The following is a 24,260-nucleotide window of genomic DNA, read 5'->3' on the forward strand; positions in this document are numbered from 1 at the left end:
GTGGAGCCAGGGAGAGAGGAGCGCTCATGAGCCTCAAGGTATTCATCATAACACCACTGGTAGTGAGAAGTCAGAAATGATCTATGTGTGAATCCAGGAGAGCTGATGTCTATGTGTTTTTGTTCCGTTTTATATTTGTGTGGTGCTGGGGCTCCAGCCCGGGGCATGCCGAGCTAGGTAGAGGGAAACACTTTCACTCAGGTGTCTGTCTCCCTTGGGCCCTAGACTGTCTTTTTAAATATATATATATGTTTTTTTATTTTTAGCTGAAACACAAGAAGTCCACAGACTTGTGGGGTGCAGAGCAATGTGGTCAGACATTGTGATTGCCATGGCCGTCACCCCAGATGCTCAGTGTTTCTTAGAAGAACATTTTCAATTGATTTGATTTTGTGGCAGTGGGTCAATGGTAGTCCCTGCCTTAGAGCATTAGCTGCTCCACCGCCTACCCACCCTCACCCCTCCTCCTTCCTGGCTCCTCCCACCCTACCCTACTTCTGGGAGATCCTCATATGAGTGGGACCGTGCAGATTTTGTCTTTCTGTGCTTGACAGGATGTTCTTGTCTGCTTTTTTAAGTCAGACGGTATCCGCCTGTTTCGCCGTATCCTCCAGTGTTGCTCACAGGCATCATTTCATACGCATGCAGAACAGGTTACCCATGTTAGCTCTGGGCTGGATATTAAATGTGTCATATCACGTTTCCAGCCAACCAGTCGTTCCAGGAGGTGCATGCCAGCTCCTGGAACTCCCTACTGGAGGGATTTGCTGGGCTGTGAGGTCTCCTTTAGCTCACACGTACCTCAGCTCCTTCCCTCCTGCTCCCGCCGTGTACACCCCCAAGCAGAGCGTGAAGTTCCTCTTACCACATCCTGTGTTTTACATAAGAGAAAAATCCCCTAATAATGCTGCTAGGTGTGTTTCTGTCTTCTTTCTTTCTTTCTTTCTTTCTTTCTTTCTTTCTTTCTTTCTTTCTCTCTTTTTTTGATTTTTTGAGACAGGGTTTCTCTGTGTAGCTTTGCGCCTTTCCTGCAACTCACTCTGTAGCCCAGGCTGGCCTCAAACTCACAGAGATCCGCCTGACTCTGCCTCCCGAGTGCTGGGATTAAAGGCTTGCACCACCACCACCCGGTGTGTTTCTGTTTTCTAAACAGCAAAAACAGGGCACTCCATCAAAAATGTTTTAAAGAACAAAATTGTGTAAAGAAAAAGAATTAATAGACCAAGATCCTCTGTGCTCTGCCCCCACCTAAACCCCACCTCTGGGGAGGTGACTGCTGTGAGTTTGAAGTGCAGCTGAGTTTGGGGAGGCTGGTACATGTAATGTACAAACGTTCTTTAAATGCGTCTGGAAACAGGTTGCATGTGCTGTCTGTCTCAGAGTGTTACGGGTAAGCTGCTGGTCTGGGACATCCAGGCACAGCCTTGCTCCTTGTTTGGGGCTGCATGCTATTTCATAGCTGAGGAGCCGCAGAGCTTGCCTCCAAACTCCAGCAATGAGTTCAGCTGCTTCCAGCTTGTCAGCCTTCTGAGTGATGCTTCTGGAAACATCTGTCCGTATTCTAAATCTGTTTGTAGACATCTGTAGCCAGAACCAGGATGACTGCCAAAGGCATACAGTGGGGCCTCCAAGATGGTACAGGTGTCTGCTGCCTAGCTTGGTGATCTGAGTTCTTTCTCCAGAATCTGCATGGTAGAAGGAGAGAACTGACTCCTGCAAGTTTGTCCTCTGGTCTCCACATACACACTGTGACACTTACCTCCCCTCATAGCCCAAGATAAAAATAGTAAAATCTAATAATGATTTTGGGGCAGGAGAGATGGTTCAATGGTTAAGAATACCTACTGCTCTTGCATAGGACCTGGATTCAGTTCCCAGCACCCACATGGTCTCTCACAAGCACCTGTAACTCCAGTTCCAGGGGGTCTTCCTCTCACTCCAGAGACACCAGGCATGCAGGGGTGCACATACATACATGCAGGCAAACACTCATACACACACAATAAAATAAAAAAGCCAAACATCCAGTAGTCCCTGCTCATCCATAGGGCAGACACTCCAAACCCACAGTGGGTGCCTGCCAGTGCAGAACCCTCTACGTAGCATGTTTTTTCCTATCCATACATGGTGAAAAGGTTTAGTTTGTAAATCATACATGTTAGAGAGTAACAACAGTATTTGGTGGTAAAATATCACTATAGTAATGTACTATAATGAATGCCATTTAAGACTTATGACTTACTTCCAGAATGTCTTGTGTCATAGTTCCAGACTGGAATTGACAGCAGGTAACCAAAACCGTGGGAAGCCAAGCTGTGTGTGTTGGGAGGGGGTATGTGAACAGACTTTCCAGCAAAGTTTGTGTGCTCCCTTAGCTGTGACTGTGCTCCCCTAGCTGTGACTGTGCTCCCGTAGCTGTGACTGTGCTCCCCTAGCTGTGACTGTGCTTCCCTAACTGTGCTCCCTTAGCTGTGACTGTGCTCCCTTAGCTGTGACTGTGCTCCCTTAGCTGTGACTGTGCTCCCCTAGCTGTGACTGTGCTCCCTTAGCTGTGACTGTGCTCCCCTAGCTGTGACTGTGCTCCCCTAGCTGTGACTGTGCTCCCCTAGCTGTGACTGTTTTCCCCTAGCTGTGACTGTGCTCCCTTAGCTGTGACTGTGCTCCCCTAGCTGTGACTATGCTCCCCTAGCTGTGACTGTGCTCCCGTAGCTGTGACTGTGCTCCCTTAGCTGTGACTGTGCTCCCCTAGCTGTGACTGTGCTCCCGTAGCTGTGACTGTGCTCCCTTAGCTGTGACTGTGCTCCCCTAGCTGTGACTGTGCTCCCTTAGCTGTGACTGTGCTCCCTTAGCTGTGACTGTGCTCCCTTAGCTGTGACTAACTGTTTTCCCCTAGCTGTGACTGTTTTCCCCTAGCTGTGACTGTGCTCCCCTAGCTGTGACTGTGCTCCCCTAGCTGTGACTGTGCTCCCCTAGCTGTGACTGTGCTCCCCTAGCTGTGACTGTGCTCCCCTAGCTGTGACTGTGCTCCCTTAGCTGTGACTGTTTTCCCCTAGCTGTGACTGTGCTCCCATAGCTGTGACTGTGCTCCCTTAGCTGTGACTGTGTTCCCTTAGCTGTGACTGTGCTCCCATAGCTGTGACTGTGCTCCCATAGCTGTGACTGTGCTCCCTTAGCTGTGTGCTCCCCTAGCTGTGCTCCCTTAGCTGCGACTGTGAGAATGTTCCCTCAGTAAACCTGTTGGGTTTCCTGCTCCAGATGTGTGGTCAGGGCAGAGTCCCTGAAGAGTCGATCAGGGAGTCTGTGACCCTCCTGCCTTGTTTCTAACGCATTCAAAAATGGAGAGAGAATCGTGCTTTTATGAGAAGAGGCTAGTCAAAACGCCTTTGACTTAACCCAAGATGGCCCCCGACCCCCTCAGGGGATTCCCTCATGAACTCCATCCAAGTCACCCCCCATCAGTGTCTAGTCCAGGAAAAGCCTGAGGTCCTGGCTCTAGGACCCCCCCCCCCCCCCACACACACACACTAGGCCCCTCTTTGTGAAGAGGAAGAAGTAACTGCTACTCCAAGGCTGACTTGGTGCCTGCTTCCGGGCGGTCCTGGGGCCAGCTTGTCATTGTGGAAGTGGGTGGTTTCCCATTTCCCCTTCTGTCTTGAAGAAGGTGTGGCAAGGCTCAGGGGGATGGGGTGGGAGTCTTGATGGCTAGTTTCTGGAAGTTTCACTCCAAGGAGCGTTTGTGGGCAAACAGGTTCACGGGTACCCAGGCTGACCCAGCAGGAAGGAAAGCCCAATCCACATTCTTGAGGGGCCCTTGAGGGACCACTCTCCAAGCAGGCTGGGGCTTCGCCTGTGTCTGAACCTCACTCTTAGCAGCCCTGGTCCTGCGTGGCAGGAGATAACCTACAGACCCCTCTCTCAGGTCAACAGAGAGAGAGAGAGACAGAGACAGAGAGACAGAGAGAGACAGAGACAGAGAGAGACAGAGACAGAGAGACAGAGAGACAGAGAGAGCGCGCATGTAATGCTGCCAGTCTGCACTGCCCAGGCAGAGAGCTGCTTCATGGCCACTCAGGAGAAGCTTGTTCATCTCGGCCTTTCGAGGCCTCAGGTTCTCAGGGTGGACCTTTCCTTGGGCTCCTGTATGGAGCCGTCATGATGACTTGGGGTGAGCAGTCACTTCGCAAATGTCTCAATTTAATCCTCAGGACAGCTCCCAAATGAGCTCTAAAGGATCAAGGGTTAGCACCCCTGTGTCATGGGGGGGGCACTATCCTGTCCCCCATGGCCCTCTACTTAGCTTATTTCACCCCCCACCAGCTTCTGCATGTTTCTTGGGCCTGGAAAACCTGAGTGGTAAGGGGACAGACAGCTCCATACCCTACCCTCTGTATAGCCCGGAGAGTCCCCTAGACCTTTGGGGACCTTGACTCAGGACAAACAGGTTCGTGGCTTCAGTGATGAGAAGAATTTCAGGAATAGTCCATTTATATGGCAGAGTTTGTGATTTCATAAAGATCGCTTGGAGTGGTGTTGGCGTGAGAGGCAACAGAGGAGGAAATGCTCAGTGGGTAAGGGTGCGTGCGTGCTGCCAGCCTGACGACCGGAGTTCCATTTCTGGAATTCGTGTGGCGGAAGAAGGGAACTGACTCTCACAAGTTGCCCTCTGACCTCTACATGTAGAGCGTTTGAGAGCTCTCACAGACACACGCGCACACACACACACACAGAGACACACACACAGACACACACAGACACACACACACACGTTTTAAGAAGAAAGTAAGACACACCCTGGAGTGTGGGAGTGTGGTTGTGGGCTTCTCCCCTTAAGTAAGACATACCCAAGAGTAGGCCTGGCTCCTCAAGGAAGAGTAAGCAATTATTAACTGGCTTAGAATTGACAGTATTTGCCCCTTGGTGACTGAAATCACACCTCAAAAGGTTGCTAAGGAAAAAGAATTTCCTTCTCTTTCTTGATAAGAGAGATCGTGTGGTGTGTCTTAGTCAGAGTTCTACTGCTGTGATGACACACCATGACCAAGAGCAACCTGAGGAGGAGAGCGTTGATTTCATCTTACGGCTTGTAGTCCATCATCCAGGGAAGTCAGGGCAGGAGCCTGGAGGCAGGAACTGATACAGGGGCCATGGAGGGGTGCTGCTCCCTGGCTTACTCATCATGGCTTGCTCAGTCTCCTTTCTTACAGACCACCAGCCTAGGGGTGACTGATACCCCGAGAAGAGAGGAATAGCAATCCTTCCCTATCCCTGGGCTAGGCCTACCCACATCAGTCATTAATATTAATTTTAAAATGCCCTGCAGACTTCCCTACAGGCAATCCAATGGAGGCATTTTTCACTTGGGGCCCTCTTTCCAAGCTGACTCTAGCTGTGTCAAATTAACATAACACTCACCAGCACGGGGTAGCTCTGGAGATTCTTTGGGTGGGAACAGAACTGGATAGGTGAAATGAGGCGCCACCAAGGCTATACCAGGGTTTTGGTGTGTGTCCTTTTCCCATAAATGTGCCTTCTGGTGAGATTCCTAGAAAACTGATTGTTTATGTTGGAAAGGGAGGAAGACCTTGACTGGTTAGTTAGCTGTGCCGGAATGTTCCTGTTCAGCTGCTGGTGAGGGATTCCCACTAGACGGTTCGGAAGGGCTCTTCTCCCTCTGCTCATGTCCCTGGAATTTCCCTTGCCTTTTGGTCCTGCCTCAGAAATGTCTCCCTCAGATCTTGACCAACTGTCCCCAATGGCCCCAGTACTCGGTCCTTTGCCTTGACTCATCAGCCCTGGAATCTTACTTCCCCAATCCTGGCCCTCGAGAATCCTGCCCCCCAACTGTTGCCCCAGGAGTCCTACCCCAGTCCTGCCTTCACTGGTGTCCTCTCTAATCCTGCCCCACAGAATACTGTCCTCCAATTGTGCTCCCAGGATTCCCACCAGATTGGTTGAATGTGTCACACTAGAGTGACAGGTTGCTGGCCTGGCAGGAAGGCCATCTCACCTGGCACCTGGCACATTAGGATGCTCTTACATGCTGGTCTTAAATGAATGGGTGCCTCGGGTCCTTGCCTGGTCCTCCTCCAGGTGACCCTTCCTTCGTTCCCTCCCTGACTGCTTCCCAGGTCACACCGCTACTACACTCCTATGTCCCCCACCCCTCCACAGCCTCCCTCCCTTCAGCTGAAGAAGCTTCTGTTGGTTGGTTGCTCTCTGTTTCCCTGAGCTGGGTATAGAAGGCCGGGGCTGGGTTTGCCTCTGTGTCCCTGTGTCTCTGTGTCCAGCCGGGCTGGCTCCTGATGGTGCCTGGGGAATCTTGAATGAGCCCAAGAGGAACCGGCACCCACTCTGTGCCTGCCTCCCCTCTGGTTTGAAGTTGTGAGTCCGATGGGAGCTCCGTGGAGTCCTTGGGATAAGTCACTGTCGTCTTGCAGCTGAGCACCATCTCCAGAATGCTGCTTGGCTACCAGGAGATGTGGCCTCCAAGGCAGGTGCCTGGGAGACATTTCCCCTCAGAGATTCTTCTCTGCATCCTGGGTGTGGAAAGGCATGCTGATGTATTGGGTGTGTTTAAAGATAAATCTTACTGATGTATTTTTCTTGGTCCTGAAAACCGTATGTATTTATCATAGCAAAGTTTCATAATCCTGAAAGTGGGAGATGCCACGTCCAGTCTAACCGCCCTGCCCCAGTGAAGCAGTCTGTCATGTTTCCTCCAAGGTGGTTCAGTGTGTGTGTTTGCTCTTACGGGGTGGACACAGTTGTGACCACGCAGCGTGGACGAGTGTGTAGCCTCCTCTTCTCCATTAACCTGATAATATTAAACACATATTGATAAGTACATAAATAAAATACTTTATGTGAAGAGTTCTTCATGATATTTAAAATCGCTGTGCTGGGGAACAGATCCACAGTGCTGCACATGCTAGGCAAGGACTTTTGTAGCTCTGCTGAGAGTGGTAGAGTCGTTGTTCAGAGTCTTGCCTGTAGCTCAGGCTGTTCTCCAACTCTCAACCCCCTGCTTGTCTCCCAAGTGCTGGGATTACAAGCACTCAGCACCGCTGGCCTGGTTTACCTCTCAACTTCCTGCCTTACCGTGTGTGTGTGTGTGTGTGTGTGTGTGTGTGTGTGTGTGTGTGTGTGTGTGTGAAAATCTTTCTTGAAAAGCTAAGGAAAAAACAAACCCAAAATCAAGCGGTGGTGGTGCACGCCTTTAATCCCAGCACTCGGGAGGAACGGGCAGTCAGATCTCTGAGTTGAGCCTGGTCTACAGAGTGAGTTCCAGGACACCCAGGGCCACACAGAGAAACCTTGTCTTGAAAAACCAAAAAGAAAGGAAAAAAGGAAAGTCTAAGGCATTACAGATAATACCTTTTTAAAAATGTTAGTTTGTTCGTTTTTTTTTTTAAATGATAGCTTCATAAGTCTGGCTACAGACGTGTGTGAGATTGAATGGCACACTGATGAATATTGTAATTGTTTGCATTTAGTGTTATTTCATTGGATCAAATGAGTCTGGTGAGAGAGAGAGAGAGAGAGAGAGAGAGAGAGAGAGAGAGAGAGAGAGAGAGAGAGAGAGAGAGAAGGTCTCACTGTGTAGCTCTGGCTATCCTGGGACCAGGCTGGAGTGCTAGGATTAAAGCCGTGCGTCACCACTGCCCCACCTGAATCTGGCTTTGTAAAAGGCTCTTGTGACTTACTGTCAAATTGCTCTCGTGGAAGGGTCTGGCCAGTCCATACTCCCAGTGGTGACAAAGTGCCCGTCTGAGCAGCAAGCTCACTTTAATTTTAAAACCCGTGTTTGTTGGATAGAAAACGCCACGAGCATCCTCGAGTCCACACCTAGGCCCTGGGTAGAGAGGAGGCCCTCAGCTCTTTTATCTGAGGTTTCTGTCTTGCAGCTGACTTTGGTGTGTCTGCCAAGAATCTGAAAACTCTGCAAAAGCGAGATTCCTTCATAGGAACGCCTTACTGGTGAGTTGCGAGGCCTCTGAGGAACTGATTGACAGGTTATCAAGCCTAACCGCATGGTTACCTCTGGGTGGATTGTGTGGGGGAGGCAGGGTGCCAGTTCAGGGCCCCCAGTCAGTGTGGGTCCAGCCTCCACTTCTCTGCATAGGACGAGTTGCTTACCTTCCTCGTACCTCATCTGTACGTTGGGGTTACAGTGGAAAGCACCCCATTAATAAACTAAACTGAGCCCCTAAGAAGGGCTCCAGTTCTTGGTTTGATTAACACATGTACTGAGCTCCCGGTGCTGGAGGGGGGCGTGGTAGAAGAACAATGTAAATTCACTTCCTGTCCTCAGAGAAATCTTCCCGGGCCTCTCTGGACTGTTGTGGTTCCTTTTTCAAAACTGTGACTTACAAACACCTATGAAAAGAAAGCTCTCTGGTGGAAGAAGACCCCTGAGGCCTTGCTTTGCCTCAGTCTGCAGACATGTGGCGCTGGGCACCCACTCTCCACACGTGCACACATGTGGGCATCACCCCAGCCCACAGCTCTCTTACTCGATTTCACATCTGATTGCTCTGTGTCCTGTTTTTACAACTCACCGTGGTGCTCAGCCCCTTCCTTGCTTGCTTATTACTCTTAACTCTTTCTCTCCCACCCCACCCGTTATTCCTTTCTCTTCTCCCCCATCCCCCTTTCTCTTGGTGCTGTCCTATTCGGTCTACCCCAAGGCCCACTTTGGTTTTTTTGCTGGAACCTCCCCCTCTGCCCTCACCCACCTGCCCCTTCCCCAGGACTCTGTTCTGGATTGCTGCTGCCACCTTGTGGTAGGTTCCAGGAACTGCATCAGGCCGTGGCAGGGGCTGGTGAAGACCCTGGAGGAAGAAATGGATGCCAGTAATTCAAATCATGGCTTCAAATGCTGCCAACCTCCAATGTGGAGCTGGTGGTGTTCCAGACCCCGAGGCTACAAGCAGCACTCGCAGGGGCCCAATTCTTAGCCCTTATTGTTCCTTGGTTGGCTCAGGATGGCCCCTGAGGTGGTGCTCTGTGAGACCATGAAGGACGCCCCCTATGACTACAAGGCTGACATCTGGTCCTTGGGCATCACGCTGATCGAGATGGCGCAGATCGAGCCGCCACACCACGAGCTCAACCCCATGCGGGTCCTGCTCAAGATCGCCAAGTCAGACCCTCCCACACTGCTCACGCCCTCCAAGTGGTAAGGAGAGAGGACAGCTGGGCACTTAGCTGGACGCACTCCACGGGGACATGAGGCACACGGCACTGGGGTGTGTGTGTGCGCGTGCACGGTATCTGACTCCAAAATCAGAGGGATGTCAGCGCTGGGGTGGGGAGTGGAGCACCCCCAGGCCTTTCTGCACTGCCCACCTGAACTTGAGAATAAGGCCGCTTAGCCAGTATGAGATCCCATTTTGTCCCAGGACACGGAGAACCTAAACGGGGCCCCAGCGGCCACATGGCTCAGGGCTGGGAATGGGAACTTGGGTTCAGTCTCTTTGATGTCTGTGTCCTGGTCTGGACAATGATATCCATGATAAGAAGGATGTCATGTAGATCCTGTCTCCACTTTTAGGCAACGGAGGCCCCTTTGTTCTTGGAGTGTTGTTTTGGGGAAACACCCGATCCTGGGCGCATGGTGACTGTGTTGTGGCCCACTCCTTACACCTGTCCTCCCAGGTCCGTGGAGTTCCGAGACTTTCTGAAGATAGCGTTGGATAAGAACCCAGAGACCCGGCCCAGCGCTGCGCAACTGCTGGAGGTGAGTGGACCCTTGAAGGGTGGTGGAGGGTGACAGGACATATAGTCAAGGTGCAAAGGCTCCAGGCCACTTGGGGCCAGTTGCTTCCTGTAAACAGCACCTCCTGTGCTGGGGCATCCGGCCGGCCTGACATCGTCAGGGCAGAGACCAGCTGTCCCATCCCACATGGCAGCCTGGAGCCTTCGCTGGAGCCAGGAAGTTCCACTTCCTAGCCGAAGCAGTGTTTGCCAGGGGATTCTTGGTGTGTAGTGGAAGAGAGCACAGGGCAGAGGAGAGGAGCTCTACCTCAGTTTACCCAGGTGCCCTCAGACCTGCTGGGAATTCCCTGGCACCTGTTTCAGTATATGGTCGGAAGAACACACTGAGCTACCAGACCCGAGGACATTGGGCTCCAAGGAGCAGTCCCTTGTGAGGTCACCTGGTCAAAGTGCCAGCACTGGTGCAGGTCTTGGCTGTGGGTACCTTGGCCCTGGGTCTGTGGCTTCTGGGGGACTGTTACTCTGTCCTATTGTGCCCCACATAGCTAAGATACTCCTGCTTCCAGGGACTGATGTCTCAGCCAGTCATTCATCTGCACCCATGTCCCTGGGCCGGTGTCCTGCTGCTGCTGTTAGCCCAGCTCTGAAATTAGGCACCTCCAACCGGGTGTGCGAGGAGTTCTCTCTGTGCCTCAGTTTCTCCCTTGGTCAGATGGCTAGCCAGTGAGGATTTGTGTGCCACGTTTTCACCGTGAGAAAACATTCCCCTTGCTCACGTTGTTCTGACACTCAGCCACCATCATGTGGCAGCAGTTTCCATGGCTTCGGAGGTGACCGTGAGCTCAGTCCTTGTCGCTCCCGTCAGCCCACCCTGGCTGGCTCCTGCCCGTCCCCTCCCACTGCTCACTCTCTGTCTGCCTCCTTCACTTACCCGCCTCACACAACTGATGAACGTGGTAAGCACTGGGGATTTCTGCTCCCCTCAACTTGCTGTAGGATCAAAGCCAGCCTGCCGGGGGGGGGGGGGGGGGAGCGCCCTGGCTTTGCGCCTCCAGCTAATTCACCCCCGGCCCCAGACCTTTGACCCTGGATCTTCGGCTGCCCAGAGCCACTTCAGCCTTGCCACAGCCACACAGAGCCCTCAGACGCCTCCTCTGGCACACTCCACAGTGGTTGTCCATTGCCACCCTGGCAGCCTGGCACTCTCTCTCATTCTCCACATCTCCCGTCATGGATGCTATTCCCTCTGCCTTTAGAACAGGCCCAGAGCCCACCTCGTCCATGGGCCACTGTCAGAACTGCCTTGCCCTTCACTCAGTCCATGGCTTCCTCACCGGTTGTCTCGCCACTTCAGAGTCTGTTCTCAGAGGGACCTTGTGAACAGGATTCGCGCCCTTCCCCCTAAACACAGCCCCTCGGTTAGCATGGCTCATACCTGCCCTTCTCGTTACAGAGACAACGTGCCAGCTGAAGGCAGCGTAGAGGAAGGATTTGTTCTGGTCCCTGGTTGTAGAGGGTCTCAGACCACCAGGGTGGGTAAGGTCTGGCACCTAGAGGGGCCTCTGGTCTTGGCCATAGGGAGCTGTTTGCAAGGCAGTAGCAGTGAGAGAATGCCACCATCAACGGGTGGCCGTGACCTTTCAAGGAATACCTCTAGTGACCTGCTGCCAGCCAGACTGCACCTCTAAAGGTCCCACAGCTTTCATAACAACACCACAGAGCGGGGGACCAAGTATTCAGAACGTGAACCCGTGAGGAACCTTCTAGACTCAAACCCTGGCAAGAGTTGTTGACTCTCTGAGGACACCAGCCTGGCTCACAGACATATCCCCAGAGCGGTGCCTGGCATGTTGAGAGCCTCAGCACGGATTTGCTATGAAAGTCAACTTAATGTGTACCCGATCAGTAAGTCTCAGACACTTTCTCCATGTCACCTGCTGTTCCAGATGCTTAGCAGATGTTAACTAGGGCAGTGCCCACAACAGCTTTGTGTAGTAGGAGCTGAACATGCTCCATCGGACAGGTAAGGAGCCTACACAAGGTCATGCAGCTGTTAAGTGACAGCTAGTGTCCTGGTGACTTGGCTCTGAAGTTGGTGCTCTTGACCACTCTGGGAAAGCTGCTTCTAATGGGTAAAGGAGAGGAAAAAGGCCCAAAGAATGGCTGGAGAGATGGCTCGGTGCTGATTAAGAGCACTGGCTGCTTGTCCATAGAACCCAGGCCAATTCGCAGCACCCATGTAGCAGTTGACAAAGGTATCGTTTCAGTTCCACGGGATCTGTCGCCCTCTTCTGGCCTTCACAATCACTGCATGCACATGGTGCACATAATGCACAAGTAATGATAACCGGTACACATAAAATGAAAATAAAGGTTAAAAAAGAAACAGAGAGAAAGGGTGCAGGCCGGGGGGGGGGGGGGGGGACGACATACATTCATCTCTCTCTCTCTCTCTCTTTCTTTCTCTGTCTCTGTCTCTGTCTCTCTCTCCACACACACACACATCAGTGGTTTCTAAGTGCATGCAAAGAAAACAGGCTCACTTGGGAAGGGCATCTGTTTCAGTGGCAGCAGAGATCCTGGCCAAAGAGAGGTGCCAGCTGGCATGCTGTAGGCTGCCACCTCCGTGCTGGCGGCCTGAAGCCCTCCGCAGAGCTGGCTCTGAGTAGTCATCCCTCTTCCTGGAGGGGTAGACAATGAGGCCAGCTCTGATCTGCCCTTCCGCGGGGGCATGAATGCCTGGACCAGCCTGCCTGGTGCAGCACATGCAGTGTTGTGTGCCACCCTGGGAGGTTCTCAGGTCCAGCTCCTGGAGGGCCTCAGCGTTGGAGTCAGACAGAAAGGCTTCTCCACACCCACATCTAGAGGTGATGGGCGGATGCAGCGCAGGCCACACTGCCTGTTACGTGTGTCTCAGAGTTTTGACACACACCAAGGCCCAGTCTGCCTTGGCAGTGCTGCCCACACACCGGCCGCCTGCCCTGGGCCCCCTGCAGGGAGCTGCCCTGTTTAACTGGCCCGCCGTGAAAGGCTGTCCTCCCTCCCCACCCTTCCTAGGGATCTGGAGCTCCAGGCCGGCAGAGCAGATGGCTCTGCTCAGGAGCTGCTAATTTGGTCAGTGTGTGGGGTGCCCTGGTGAAAGCCCTGTGCCCTCAGAAGGCCGGGCCTGTGCTGGTCTCTGCCACATCTGCTTTAGCTGCTGTGGTGCGGTGCCCTGTGGTGTCCCTGCTCACCGCATGTGTGACAGAGCTCAGACGTTTTGGGGATTCTGGAGCTTCTCCTCATTCCCAGAGAACTGTGCTCTGGTAGAGGAAGGGTTAGTGGTAAGAAGAGGCTGCATGGGTTGTTCTCCTGGACCCGCTGTGGTGATGGTGCTGGTGCTGGTGGCTTTGGTGGTTCTGAGAGCAATGGCAGTGATGATGGTGGTGATGATGGTGATGATGGTGATGATGATGATGGTGGTGATGGTGATGATGGTGGTGGTGATGATGGTGATGATGATGATGGTGGTGATGGTGGTGAGGTTATGGTGGTAGTGATGGTGGTGGTTGCAGTCATGGTAATGGTGGTAGTGATGGTGATAATGGTGATGGTGATAGTGGTGGTGGTGGTCCTAGTGATGAGAAGAGCTATGCTGTTTTGAACACTCACTATAGTATATAGAACAGCCGATACTATTATCCCCACTCCACAGATGAGCAAACTGAGGCACAGAGAGGGTCTCTTGACCTGTCCGTGTTGGCAGTGGGAGCCGGATTTTACCCAGGTGGCTTGGCTCGGTCGCTTAGTCAGCACACGTGACCCTGCACATCCTGGTGAGCTGTTGGTCAGCTCTATGAAGAGCCCACTCAGGGCCTCTGGAAGCATGCGGCAGCCAGAGTGACATGCTTCCGGGCAGCAGAGCTGAGAATAAACCGAGGCTGACGGCTTCCCACTGCCCCGGGCCATGCAAGCGGCCCTGACTCCCTCTGGGCTCCCTTTGTCCGTCTCCCAGGCCAGCTGGAGGCCCTCCAGCTCTTCCTCCACCCTCTGAGCCCGAGCTACCTCAGGGTCTTTGGAGGCCATACCTTTGCCCAGTGCTCTGTACCTGGGGTTTTCCCTCACTTTCCCCCACAGGTCCCTTGGGTCCCAGCTTGAATGTGACACTCCCCCTCTCAGAAAGGCCCCCAAAAGACATAGGAAGCTTCCACCAGCCTCCTGACTATCATTCTGCCATGAGCCTTCTGACTCCTTTGGTGAAAGGCCCGATCAGGCCCTGGCACGTGAGGTCACCTCCTTGGAGTCGCTGCGGAGCTTCGCAGAGAAGCAGCTCCACCAGATTAGATGAACCGAGGTCAGACTGGCCTAAGCAAATGTGGCGGACGCAGCTCATTAAAGAAGTGGCATTTGTAGCTCTCAGGGGGACAAGCTGAGTAGGGAGCGGCCTGCTGACTGTCCACCAGTAAACTGCCTTGCTGATTTTTATGTGTTGGGGTGGAGCTCAGGGGCTCACATGTGGTAGACCAGCGCTCCGCTGCTGCTCTATCCCAGACCCCAGGGAAACTTGTACTCATTGTGATTTTCTGTGTGTATTGGGCAAGGCCTGCTTGCGCCGTGGCAGAGTGTGGAGGCGGGAGGACAGCTTGTGGGAGTCAGTTCTTTCCTCTCATCATCTGTGGGGGTCAAAGTTAGGTCGTCAGGCATGCATGTCAGTGCCTTTACCTACTGAGCATCTCACCAGCCCCAGGAGCATTTTAAATGTCCAGACAGTAGGAATGACTGTTCATGAATTTGCCAATTCTAAATATGTTTTTAAAAACGTTTTATTTATTTTTACTTATGTGCATGGGTGTTTTGCCTGCGTGTGTGTCTGTGTACTACATGTGTGCAGTGCTCATGGAGGCCAGAGGAGGGCGCCAGATCCCCAGGAACTAGAGTTAGAGAAGGTTGTGAACTGCCATGTGGGTGCTTGGGAATTGAACTGGAGTCCTCTGGGTTTCATCAGAGCCTTCCTACAAACCCCAGATGAGCAAATTCCAACCCAATGAGGCCCCTAAACCCTTGGCATTCCTTTCTCTCTGCCCATCGTGACGAAGGAGCTGAGGAATCTGACCACTCCCTGTGCCAGAGAGGAGATAATCTGCACATGATGTCTCCACGGGTGCTTCTCCAGGGTGCTTCAGGCTGACCAAACATCCCCAGATCTTCTGCCTTGGGGCTTTACAAGGTCTATAAGGGAGCACCCACGTTTGAGAAGTGCCATTTGTATAAAAGTCTACAGTAGAGTATGGACTGCTGCCACAAGTCTCTGCATTGCCCTTCTGAAACCAAACACATATTTCCGCCCAGAGACAGCAGAGGCAAGACTGTCGCTAGCTGCTTACTTCAGCGTCGCCCAGAGCTGGACACACCGCCCCCTGTCCAGCAGCAGCAGGAGGGTTAACGTGGTCCTCCAGCGGCCCAGTGCCCTGGAGACACGAAGTAGCATGGAGTCGTTTAGCGTCTGTGCCCAGCACCCAAGTATGTGACCCGGCCGTGAGCTGAGCCTCAGGACCTCTGCTCAGGGCAGTGGATGGATCCTCACATCTGTCACAGGCAGGATAGAGTCTTGGGGACTAGGGGTATAGGTCAGTTGGTAGAATACTAACCTGGTGTGTGCAAAGCCCTGGGTTCAGCCCCTGGCGTTGTATAAACTGAGTATATTGGTGCCTGCCTGTGATCCTGGCACTAGGGAGGTGGAGGCAGAAGGATCAGAAGTTCAAAATCATCCTTGACTACATAGGGTGCTTGAGACCAGCCTCGGCTACATAAAAACCTATTTCAAAAGAAAAAAAATTAAGATAAGTCAAAGTGAAACAAAGTTTAGCAAACTTATTAAGCAGGAAGATAATATCTGCTTAGACGGAGTCATGTGACTGTGAGAGACACATACCCAAGACCCTAATGGTAGTGGCCCATACAATGTGAAGCAACTTAAAGTTAGCAACTAGTTCAGGGCCAGGTTGTGCTTACTCCTTATTCGCAGAATTCTGTCCTTGAGGTGACTTTGTAGGTACATGGTGTAGCTGGGTGTGGGAAGATACCTTAGTTGTTATTCTATGTGATAAGACACCATGGCCAAGGCAACTTATAGGAGAATGAGTTTGTTGGGGGCTTACAGTTTCAGAGGGTTAGAGTCCATGACCATCGTGGCGGGGAGCATGGCACTGTGCTGGTGGACATGATGCTGGAGCAGTAGCTGAGAGTTCATGTCTTGACCCTCAAGCATGAAGCAGCGAGAATAACACTGGGAATGGCACAGGTCCTTTGAAACTCCAAAGCCCCAGTGACACACCCTCCCCAACAAGACCACACCTCCTAATCCTTCCCAAACAGTTCCACCAACTGGGGGCCAGGTATTCAAACATATGAGCCTATGGGGGCCATTCTCAAACTGCCACATTCCATTCCCTGGCCCCCATAGATTTCTGGCCATTTCAGAATGCAAACCATATTTAGTCTATATTTGTCAGGGTTCTCTAAAGGAAGAGAACCGGAGGGAATGAAACAGCTGAATGGGTGAGGGCTAGCAGAGAAGCATGGGTCTGTGTATCCTGCATAATGGGCGTTAACAGCTTAGATGCAAGATTGTAAAACATCGGTAGCGAACTTCTGCCCTCTGGGGTTCTCCCATTGTGCTGTAAACCTGTATTTAAGACCTCCTTCAATAAATGGCATTCGGCATTAATACACACACACACACACACACACACACACACACACACACACACACACACACACACATATGCACGCACGCACGCATGCACAAATGGCACCACCACCCCATAAAAACACATGGGCCGGGCGGTGGTGGCGCATGCCTTTAATCCCAGCACTCGGGAGGCAGAGCCAGGCGGATCTCTGTGAGTTCGAGGCCAGCCTGGTCTCCAAAGCGAGTTCCAGGAAAGGCGCAAAGCTACACAGAGAAACCCTGTCTCGAAAAACCAAAAAAAAAAAAAAAAAAAAACACGGGCTGGACAAGGCACTCTGAAGTGAGCTGTCTCATTTCATCTTTAGGACTCCCCATGGTTTCAGCATGGCCGTCTGTCCTTTGGAAATGAAGAGACTGTGGCTCAGAGAGGAGGGATGGCGTGCTTGGGGTCACACAGCTTGAGTCACAGACTTGGGGGTTGCTCTTCCCTCTACATGTTGGGCTTTCTGATCTGCCACGGGGTTCCTGAGTTCCCCTTACCAACTTCAAGTCCTTGAGTTGCCTTGGACCACAGCGGGCCCTCTGTGCTCGAGGTTCAAATCCTGCGGCTACCCCTACCCCGTAACAGCTTCCAAACGGTCCTAACACAGCTGTGTCTTCTCCTCAGCACCCCTTCGTCAGCACCATCACCAGCAACAAGGCTCTTCGGGAGCTGGTGGCTGAGGCAAAGGCCGAGGTGATGGAGGAGATCGAGGATGCCAGGGATGACGGCAAGGATGACGGCAAGGATGACGGAGAGGAGGAGGATGCTGTGGATGCCACCTTGGTAAGTCTTGGAGACGAGGAGGGTGGGCCCCAGACACCTCTGGGAGGGAAGCTGGGGAAGGATTCCTTTCTGCCTCTTGGGGCCAACTGGCTGGGAGCCCCAGACACCCATGCCCAGGGTGAGGCTAAGCAGCTGTTGGCCAGATCCAGGTTCTCGAGCATGCATGGTCTAGAGCTGTCCTAGGGTTCCTGGTCTCACAGTTCAACCCAGGAGCTTCTCCTGGGGAATTGCTCATCTTAGAGGGTTCCCAGTAACTCAGGGCTGAGTGGTCATGGAGCTGAACCCCCAGGCCCTTCACATTTATTGTCTTTTTATTTATTTTTGGATTTTGAGACAAGGTCTTATGTGTAGCCTTAGCTGTCCTGGAACTCACTATGTAGACCAGGCTGGCCTGGAACTCACAGAGACCTGCCTCCCTCTGCCTCCTGAGTGCTGAGATTAAAGGTGTGCGCCATTGTGCCTGGATCTTTTTATTTTGAATTTTAAAAATTTTAATTAGAATTAGGCTTCACTGTAAAAAATTTTAAATAAAGATCTGTTTTTGGTTCCCCTTCAGAAAGAAGATGTCCCTGGCCCCTCTCCCTCTGCGGGTTGTCCCCCTATGGCCTCCTTTCCACATTCATTCTGCATGTAGACATTTACTTTCTAGTCACAGAAATGAGTATGTGGTTTCATCATAGCAATGTTTCTAGTACTTTCCACTTCACAAAAACTAAAATACAAGGGGTGAGTGGACTGAATCCAGCTCCTGGGTAGGATTGATTGGCACTTTATGTAATTTTTTTAATGTGAATTAGTTGCCATCTAGAAATCAGCAGATAATTATGTGAAAATTCAGATTACTGAATGGGTGTGTGGCTCAATTGGTAGAATGCTGGCCGAATGTGCCTGAAACCCTGGGATCCATCTCAGCACCACATGAAACTGGCGTGGCAGTGCACACCTGTAATCTCAGCACTTGGGAGATGCAGACAGGAGGATCAGACTTCATGGTCATCCTCGGCTGCGCAGCAGGTCTGAGGCCAGCCTGAGCTACTTGAGACCCTATCACGGGGAAAAAAAAATCAGATTGCTGTGTGTGTGTTGATAAATTGGGAGGTCTGGCCTCAGGTGAGAAAGGGGTATTTCCCACGCTGTGACAATTGGCTGGGCCTCCCTACAGCTGGCCACAGCCTGTTTTCCTCATAGGACGGGAGCAGGGATGAGGTAAAGTCACAGTTAGAGAGAGGAGGCGAGTCCTCACCCCAGTGGCAGGCTGTTGAAGAGAGGCTGTGGAAAGTGATGGAGACTGGGTTCAGGGGTCCCTGCTCTGCTCCGATGGCCCGTCACCTGTGGGGCCTGACTGCTCCTGGCCCCCCAGCAGCTCAGCATTGACTCTTTTCTAGCCCCTGGTCAACCACACTCAGGACTCTGCTGCTGCAACTGAGCCGACCCTCAACTCGGACAAGCCTCCCCAGGATTCTTGTGCCACCCTGCCTCCCAGTCAGCCTCAGGAGCCTGTGAACGGGCCCTGTAGCCAGCCTTCAGAGGGTGAATCCCTCCAAACCACCAGCCCTGCAGATGTGGTCCCCAAGAGTGATGATGATTTCAAGGTACCTGTTCCCCTCCGGAAGTCCCGACCATTGTCCATGGATGCCGGAATTCAGGTAGCCGAAGAGAAACAAGTCACTGGCCAGGCTGAGGACCCCAGTCCTGTGGCTAGCAAGTCCCAAAAGGCAGGCCACAGCCGCCCTAACAGCAGCGCCCTGGAGACCTTGGGTGGAGAGAAGCTGACCAATGGTGGCCTGGGGCTCCCCAGCTCTGGAGCTCCAAGCCATGTTAAGAGGGCTTCAGACTGCAGCAGCCTGTCTACCTCGGAGAGCATGGACTATGGCACCTCTCTGTCTGCCGACCTGTCACTGAACAAAGAAACGGGCTCATTGTCTCTCAAGGTAATTTCACCTGTCACCCTGGGGGCCAGAGCAGTCAGACTGGCCCGCGTGCCGTGCTCAGATTCCATTCTCAAAAGCATGCAGAAGCTACTTACATTGTATTTGTTTGTGTATCCATAAGAGGTGCTGGGATAAACCCAGAGCCTGGTGCATGCTAAGCACACACAGACACACACACACACACACACACACACACACACACACACACACACAGCCTCTTCTTATTTTAAATGGCTCATGGGTTTGGCTCTTTCTTAAAGATTTTAGCTCACCTCAGGGCTTAATACCCCCCGACATGTTTGGGTCAGTATAAGACAGTAATGTTACATGTTTAAATTTTAAAGTTTGGTTAGAGGGCCTAAAATTGGGAAAGAGAATTCCAGAAGTGGAAGTTCTCTTGTTCGGGGGTCAGCTATGTGACAGTGGCTGACAGGTAGATTCAGTGAGGGGACCTGGGCTCGCTCTCCTCTCTGGCCTCCTCTCTGGCAGTGGGTCACACTAAGGGACTGCAGCCATTCTGTGCAAAGTGCTTTAAACAGAACTGAAGGCCTGCTTCCTCCCACCGTTTCCAGATGGGCAGTAGAGACTAAAAGAAGTTGGCAGCTGGCACAAGGCTGTGTGGGTGGAAGCAGGGAGGTGGTCAGACCTCGGGCTGGGCTTCTGGCCTCATGTGTCTTTAGCGGTCTCTTCTTCCAGCAGCTAGAAGGGGTGACCCCCCTCCTTATCTGCCCCCAGCAGTTCTGTGATACCATTGAACTTACTCTTGGCCACCTGAACCCCCAAACAAGACCGACTTAGGGGGGCAGGGGGCAGAGGTGAGCTGTGCATTTCTGTATTGCCTTCTAAGACTTCCTCAGGGTAAGGCATGCAGATCAGTCACAAATCTGGTAAGTACAAGGTAGCGAAGACAGAAGCAGCCTGCCAGCCCCGCAGTAGACTCTGGATCCGAAGAGGCTCGGTCAAACAGATGTGTCCATGGAAGCTTTTCTTTTCTTCAGAACTGACACAGATTGTCATGAACTGTAGTTGCCCAGCTGTGGCCAGCAGGTTTTTTGTTTGCTTGTTTGTTTTTGTTGTTGTTATTGTTTTTTGAGACAGAGTTTCTCTGTGTAGTTTTGGTGCCTGTCCTGGATCTCGCTCTGTAGACCAGGTTGGCCTTGAACTCAGAGAGATCCGTCTGGCTCTGCCTCCCGAGTGCTGGGATTAAAGGTGTGCACCACCACTGCCCGCCTGGGCCCGTCCAGTGGCTTTTATGGAGAAGCATCATCTTGTACTTCCTCCTAAAAGGCGCTAAGTGGTGCTGGAGATGTAGCATGATGATAGTGTACTTACTGTACGTGCACATGGCCCTGAGTTCCATCCCCAGCACCGTTAAAAAAAGAAGGCACCGAGTGCCTGGGGCCCAGGTGAGCTGGGCTGGGCAGCAGCATACAGAGCAAGGAGCCAACTCTTAGCCACCTTGGGGTGCCCACTCCTCTTGATGGGGCTGGAAGGCCCATGCGCCATGTTGCAGAGGCAGAGCTACCTTCTTGTAGGAAGGGAGTCTGCAGAAAATTCTGAGGCAGGGGGCAGGACAGAGGTCATCAGATAACCACTGTAGGGCCCTAAGCCCTCATGTGAGTCAGAACTGAGTACTTCCACCATGACACCTCCCAGAGCCGGGAGGTCCTGCCTAAGCAGCCTTTGTGGAGTGTGTGGTTATTCACAGAAAGAGATAAATGGGAGGAATGGTCCCATGAGGCTCTGGACAACCACAGCTGTGGCTTGCTAGCTGAGGCCACCAAATCCATGGTCTGTGATCTTGACTGGCAAGCAGAAGTAAATCCTATGCCATGTGTGCCCCATGTGCTTCTCATCAAATCTTCACAGCCACCCAGGGAGGCCAGTTCTGTTTTAATACTCCATGGAAAGCGGAGAAAGCCAAGATTCAGGCAAGACCAGGGTCACAAAGCCGGCAGTGACCAGTGAGGATGAACACAGCCCTTTTTGATGCTGAGGCTGTGTTTCACTAGAATGCCTCAATGAGGTGAGAGCTTTGTGAAGTGTCTGAAGCTGAGACCAGCTGAAGGAAGGGGGTCTAAGGCCAGCCGCTTAGGCCCTGTTTGGGAAGCTTGAGGAAAGGGGACAGTGGGTGGCCTCATCCTTCCTGGGCCCAGACTGTGGCCCTCACCCTGTCCCCACTGTGGATTTCTAGCTGAGCTTGGGCACGTTCTCCTTGCCAGGGCTCAAAACTGCACAACAAGACCCTGAAGCGGACCCGCAGGTTTGTGGTGGACGGTGTGGAGGTGAGCATCACCACCTCCAAGATCATCAGTGAAGATGAGAAGAAAGACGAGGAGATGAGATTTCTCAGGCAAGTCCGGGGAGGCACCAGTGTGGGAACCGGGGAGGGGGGTGCCCTGAGAGGGCTAGGCATTGGACCTTTGGGTGGGTCAGCTGCCTGTCTACAGTGTGAAGTGGGAGACTGAGGCAAAAGGAAAGTGGTTTTACTTAAGACCCCCTCCTGCGTTCATCTACCCATACATCCGCCCATCTTCCACTCTCTCTTTTGTCCATCTACTCACTCATCTACATGCCCAGTGACCCATCTGCCCAACCTCTGTCTCATATCCATGTCTGTGCTCCTCTGTCTGTCTATCTGATCTCTATCCATCCACCCATCCATCCATCCATCCATCCATCCATCCATCCATCCATCCGCCCACTCAGCTATCCACTCATTCATCAGCTATCCCTCCCATCTACAGAACCCCCAACTGTTCTATTTTTCCTTCCACTGATCTGTTTGTTCATCCATCCATCTACCCCTGTATCCACCTGTCCACCCAGTTATCCGTCTGTTCATCCACCTCCCTTTGTCTGTACTTGTCTCCCCGTCTGTCTAGTCACCCATTCAGTCCACCCACCCACCTCTTCACTTATCATTTGTCTACCCATACATCCACCCAGTTGTTGATTCATGCATCATCTACCAAGTGGGACATAATGGACATCCAGATACATGAAGCTATCCCCTGGGTCGAATTTATACCTATGGGTCCCAAACACAAGACACAAGCTAATTCTTTTTTAAGATTTATTTGTTTATTTTGTATACAGCATGTATGACAACAGGTCAGAAGAGGGCACTAGATCTCATTACAGATGGTTGTGAGCCACCATGTGGTTGCTGGGAATTGAACTCAGGACATCTGGAAGAGGAGTCTATGCTCATAACCTCTGAGCCATCTCTCCAGGCCTTTTTTTTTTTTAATGCCGAATGCTGTTTATTGAAGGAGGGAAGAGATCTTAAATACAGGCTTACAGCACAATGGGAGAACCCCAGAGGGCAGAAATTCGCTACCGATGTTTTACAATCTTGCATCTAAGCTGTTAACGCCCATTATGCAGGATACACAGACAAGGAACTTCCCTTAAGCATTCAGGAGGGTGGAACCCGGCAGGGAATTAGCATAGGGAGGATATCAAGGTCATGGTCAGCAAGCAAGGCGACAGTTACCCAAAACAGGGGCCAGGGCCCTACAGGTCCCCCTTTTACTAAAAAATGAGCTTCTGACTTAGGTTGCATGGGACATCAGCAGGTCACCTTACCCGTCATGGAGACGCCTGCCCAGGCCACACAGGCGCTCTGTCTTAGGTTGGTGAGCGCCCCCAGGCATTACCCGTCTCTGAATACTCATTATCATACAGGCTCAATCATGTGAGAGTTGCAGAGTTAACTGCTGCCAAAGATCTCAAAGTGGCACTGGGCTTGCAATCTGTGTGTTCGACATAGAAAAGACCAACAGAGGTCCTATCCCACCCATAGCCAGTAGGCTAAAGGCAACTGAGCCATTCCCTTCCTTAACGAGGCTTACTGCAAACTAGAGTCCTTGTAAGATGGTATCCCAAAAGCATATGGAACTTGAGTTTATAAATTTATAATTTTCAAAGCCAATCAAGATGTATATAACTATTGAATTAAATTTATCATGCCCAATAGAATGAAAGATTAACTAACTGTGGTAGCTACTTTTGCTGCCAGGGTCTCCACTGTGCTAGCTGTAGTAAGCAATTATGAAATGGTAATCGCAGAAATAGTAGCAGTGGTGGCCGCCCCTGCTATAACAGCAACAACGGCAGCAGCAATGTCAAATTCTCTTCTGGAGCGTGTGGACATCCACTGGCGTGGATACAACTCCAGGAACACGAACCACCAAGGCCCATTTTTCTTGATCCCAGCACGACTTAGGCTGGCAGCTCTTCTGGAGAATCCAAAAGCATGGCTACAGTTCCTAGGCTTACGTTAATGCTTGCCAAAGCTGGCCATATTGGGCTCTCAATCCCCATTGGCATCAGAAGGGGAGAGTTTTTCACAAAGGCCCAATAGGTCTCTGTCACGTTGGCCTTCAGCAGCAGCCACGGGGCACACACAGTGCTCAGGAATCCAAAGAGGAACCTCATTGTCCTGAGGAAAGACATAAACAGAACCCCGGGGCCTACACCAACACCAGATCGGGTCTCCTTCAAGTGCCAGTAGAAAGATCCTTCTATCGTTCCAGAGGGTGATTTGCAACAGGAGACCTCCAGTGCTTATCTGCAGTGGATACTCCAGCAGAAACCACCGATAAAAAATTTAATATATAAAACAAGGGAAAGAATAGAATGTGGAGAGGAATGATGAGTCCCCAGTTCCCCCCCGCCTTTTTTTTTTTACTCCAGCAAAATATGTTTGTTTGGCTCCTTTTTAAACAATTCAAATTTTTCTTTTATTTTTTTTTTCATTTTTCACTTTTTCAAATTAATCAATTTATCCACCTTTCTATTATCAGCTTGATACAGTATGTATTCCCATCTTAATTGTGAAATGTTTCATTGAGGCTTGCTCAGTAATTGAGTAAAACCAAAACTTATTATAAGCCACAGTCGTCCTAGGGTCCCCCATGCTATATATATATATATATATATAGTCTCCATGGTTCTGTGGGTTGTAGTCTGATTGTTCTTTATTTTATATCTAGAATCCACTTATGAGTGAGTACATACCATGTTTGTCCTTCTGGGTTTAGGTTACCTCACTCAGGATGATTTTTTCTAGTTCCATCCATTTGCCTGCAAATTTCATGCTGTCATTGTT

The 24,260-nt window shown here is 51.6% G+C and overlaps 1 protein-coding gene across 1 annotated transcript in view; it reads left to right on the top strand.

Moving 5' to 3' along the window:
• The window catches only part of Stk10 (serine/threonine kinase 10), a 100,031-nt gene that overhangs the window by 51,595 nt on the left and 24,176 nt on the right, over positions 1 to 24,260 (top strand). The window contains exons 5-10 of the mRNA XM_052758993.1: positions 7,905 to 7,977; positions 8,984 to 9,178; positions 9,658 to 9,739; positions 17,055 to 17,213; positions 18,599 to 19,144; positions 21,367 to 21,497. Coding sequence (XP_052614953.1) covers positions 7,905 to 7,977; positions 8,984 to 9,178; positions 9,658 to 9,739; positions 17,055 to 17,213; positions 18,599 to 19,144; positions 21,367 to 21,497 — 1,186 coding nt within the window. The remainder of the gene's footprint in view (positions 1 to 7,904; positions 7,978 to 8,983; positions 9,179 to 9,657; positions 9,740 to 17,054; positions 17,214 to 18,598; positions 19,145 to 21,366; positions 21,498 to 24,260) is intronic.

Source organism: Peromyscus californicus, unplaced genomic scaffold (genome assembly GCF_007827085.1).
Source record: "Peromyscus californicus insignis strain IS unplaced genomic scaffold, ASM782708v3 Scaffold_3__1_contigs__length_106647218, whole genome shotgun sequence".
NCBI classification, from domain to species: Eukaryota; Metazoa; Chordata; class Mammalia; order Rodentia; family Cricetidae; genus Peromyscus; species Peromyscus californicus.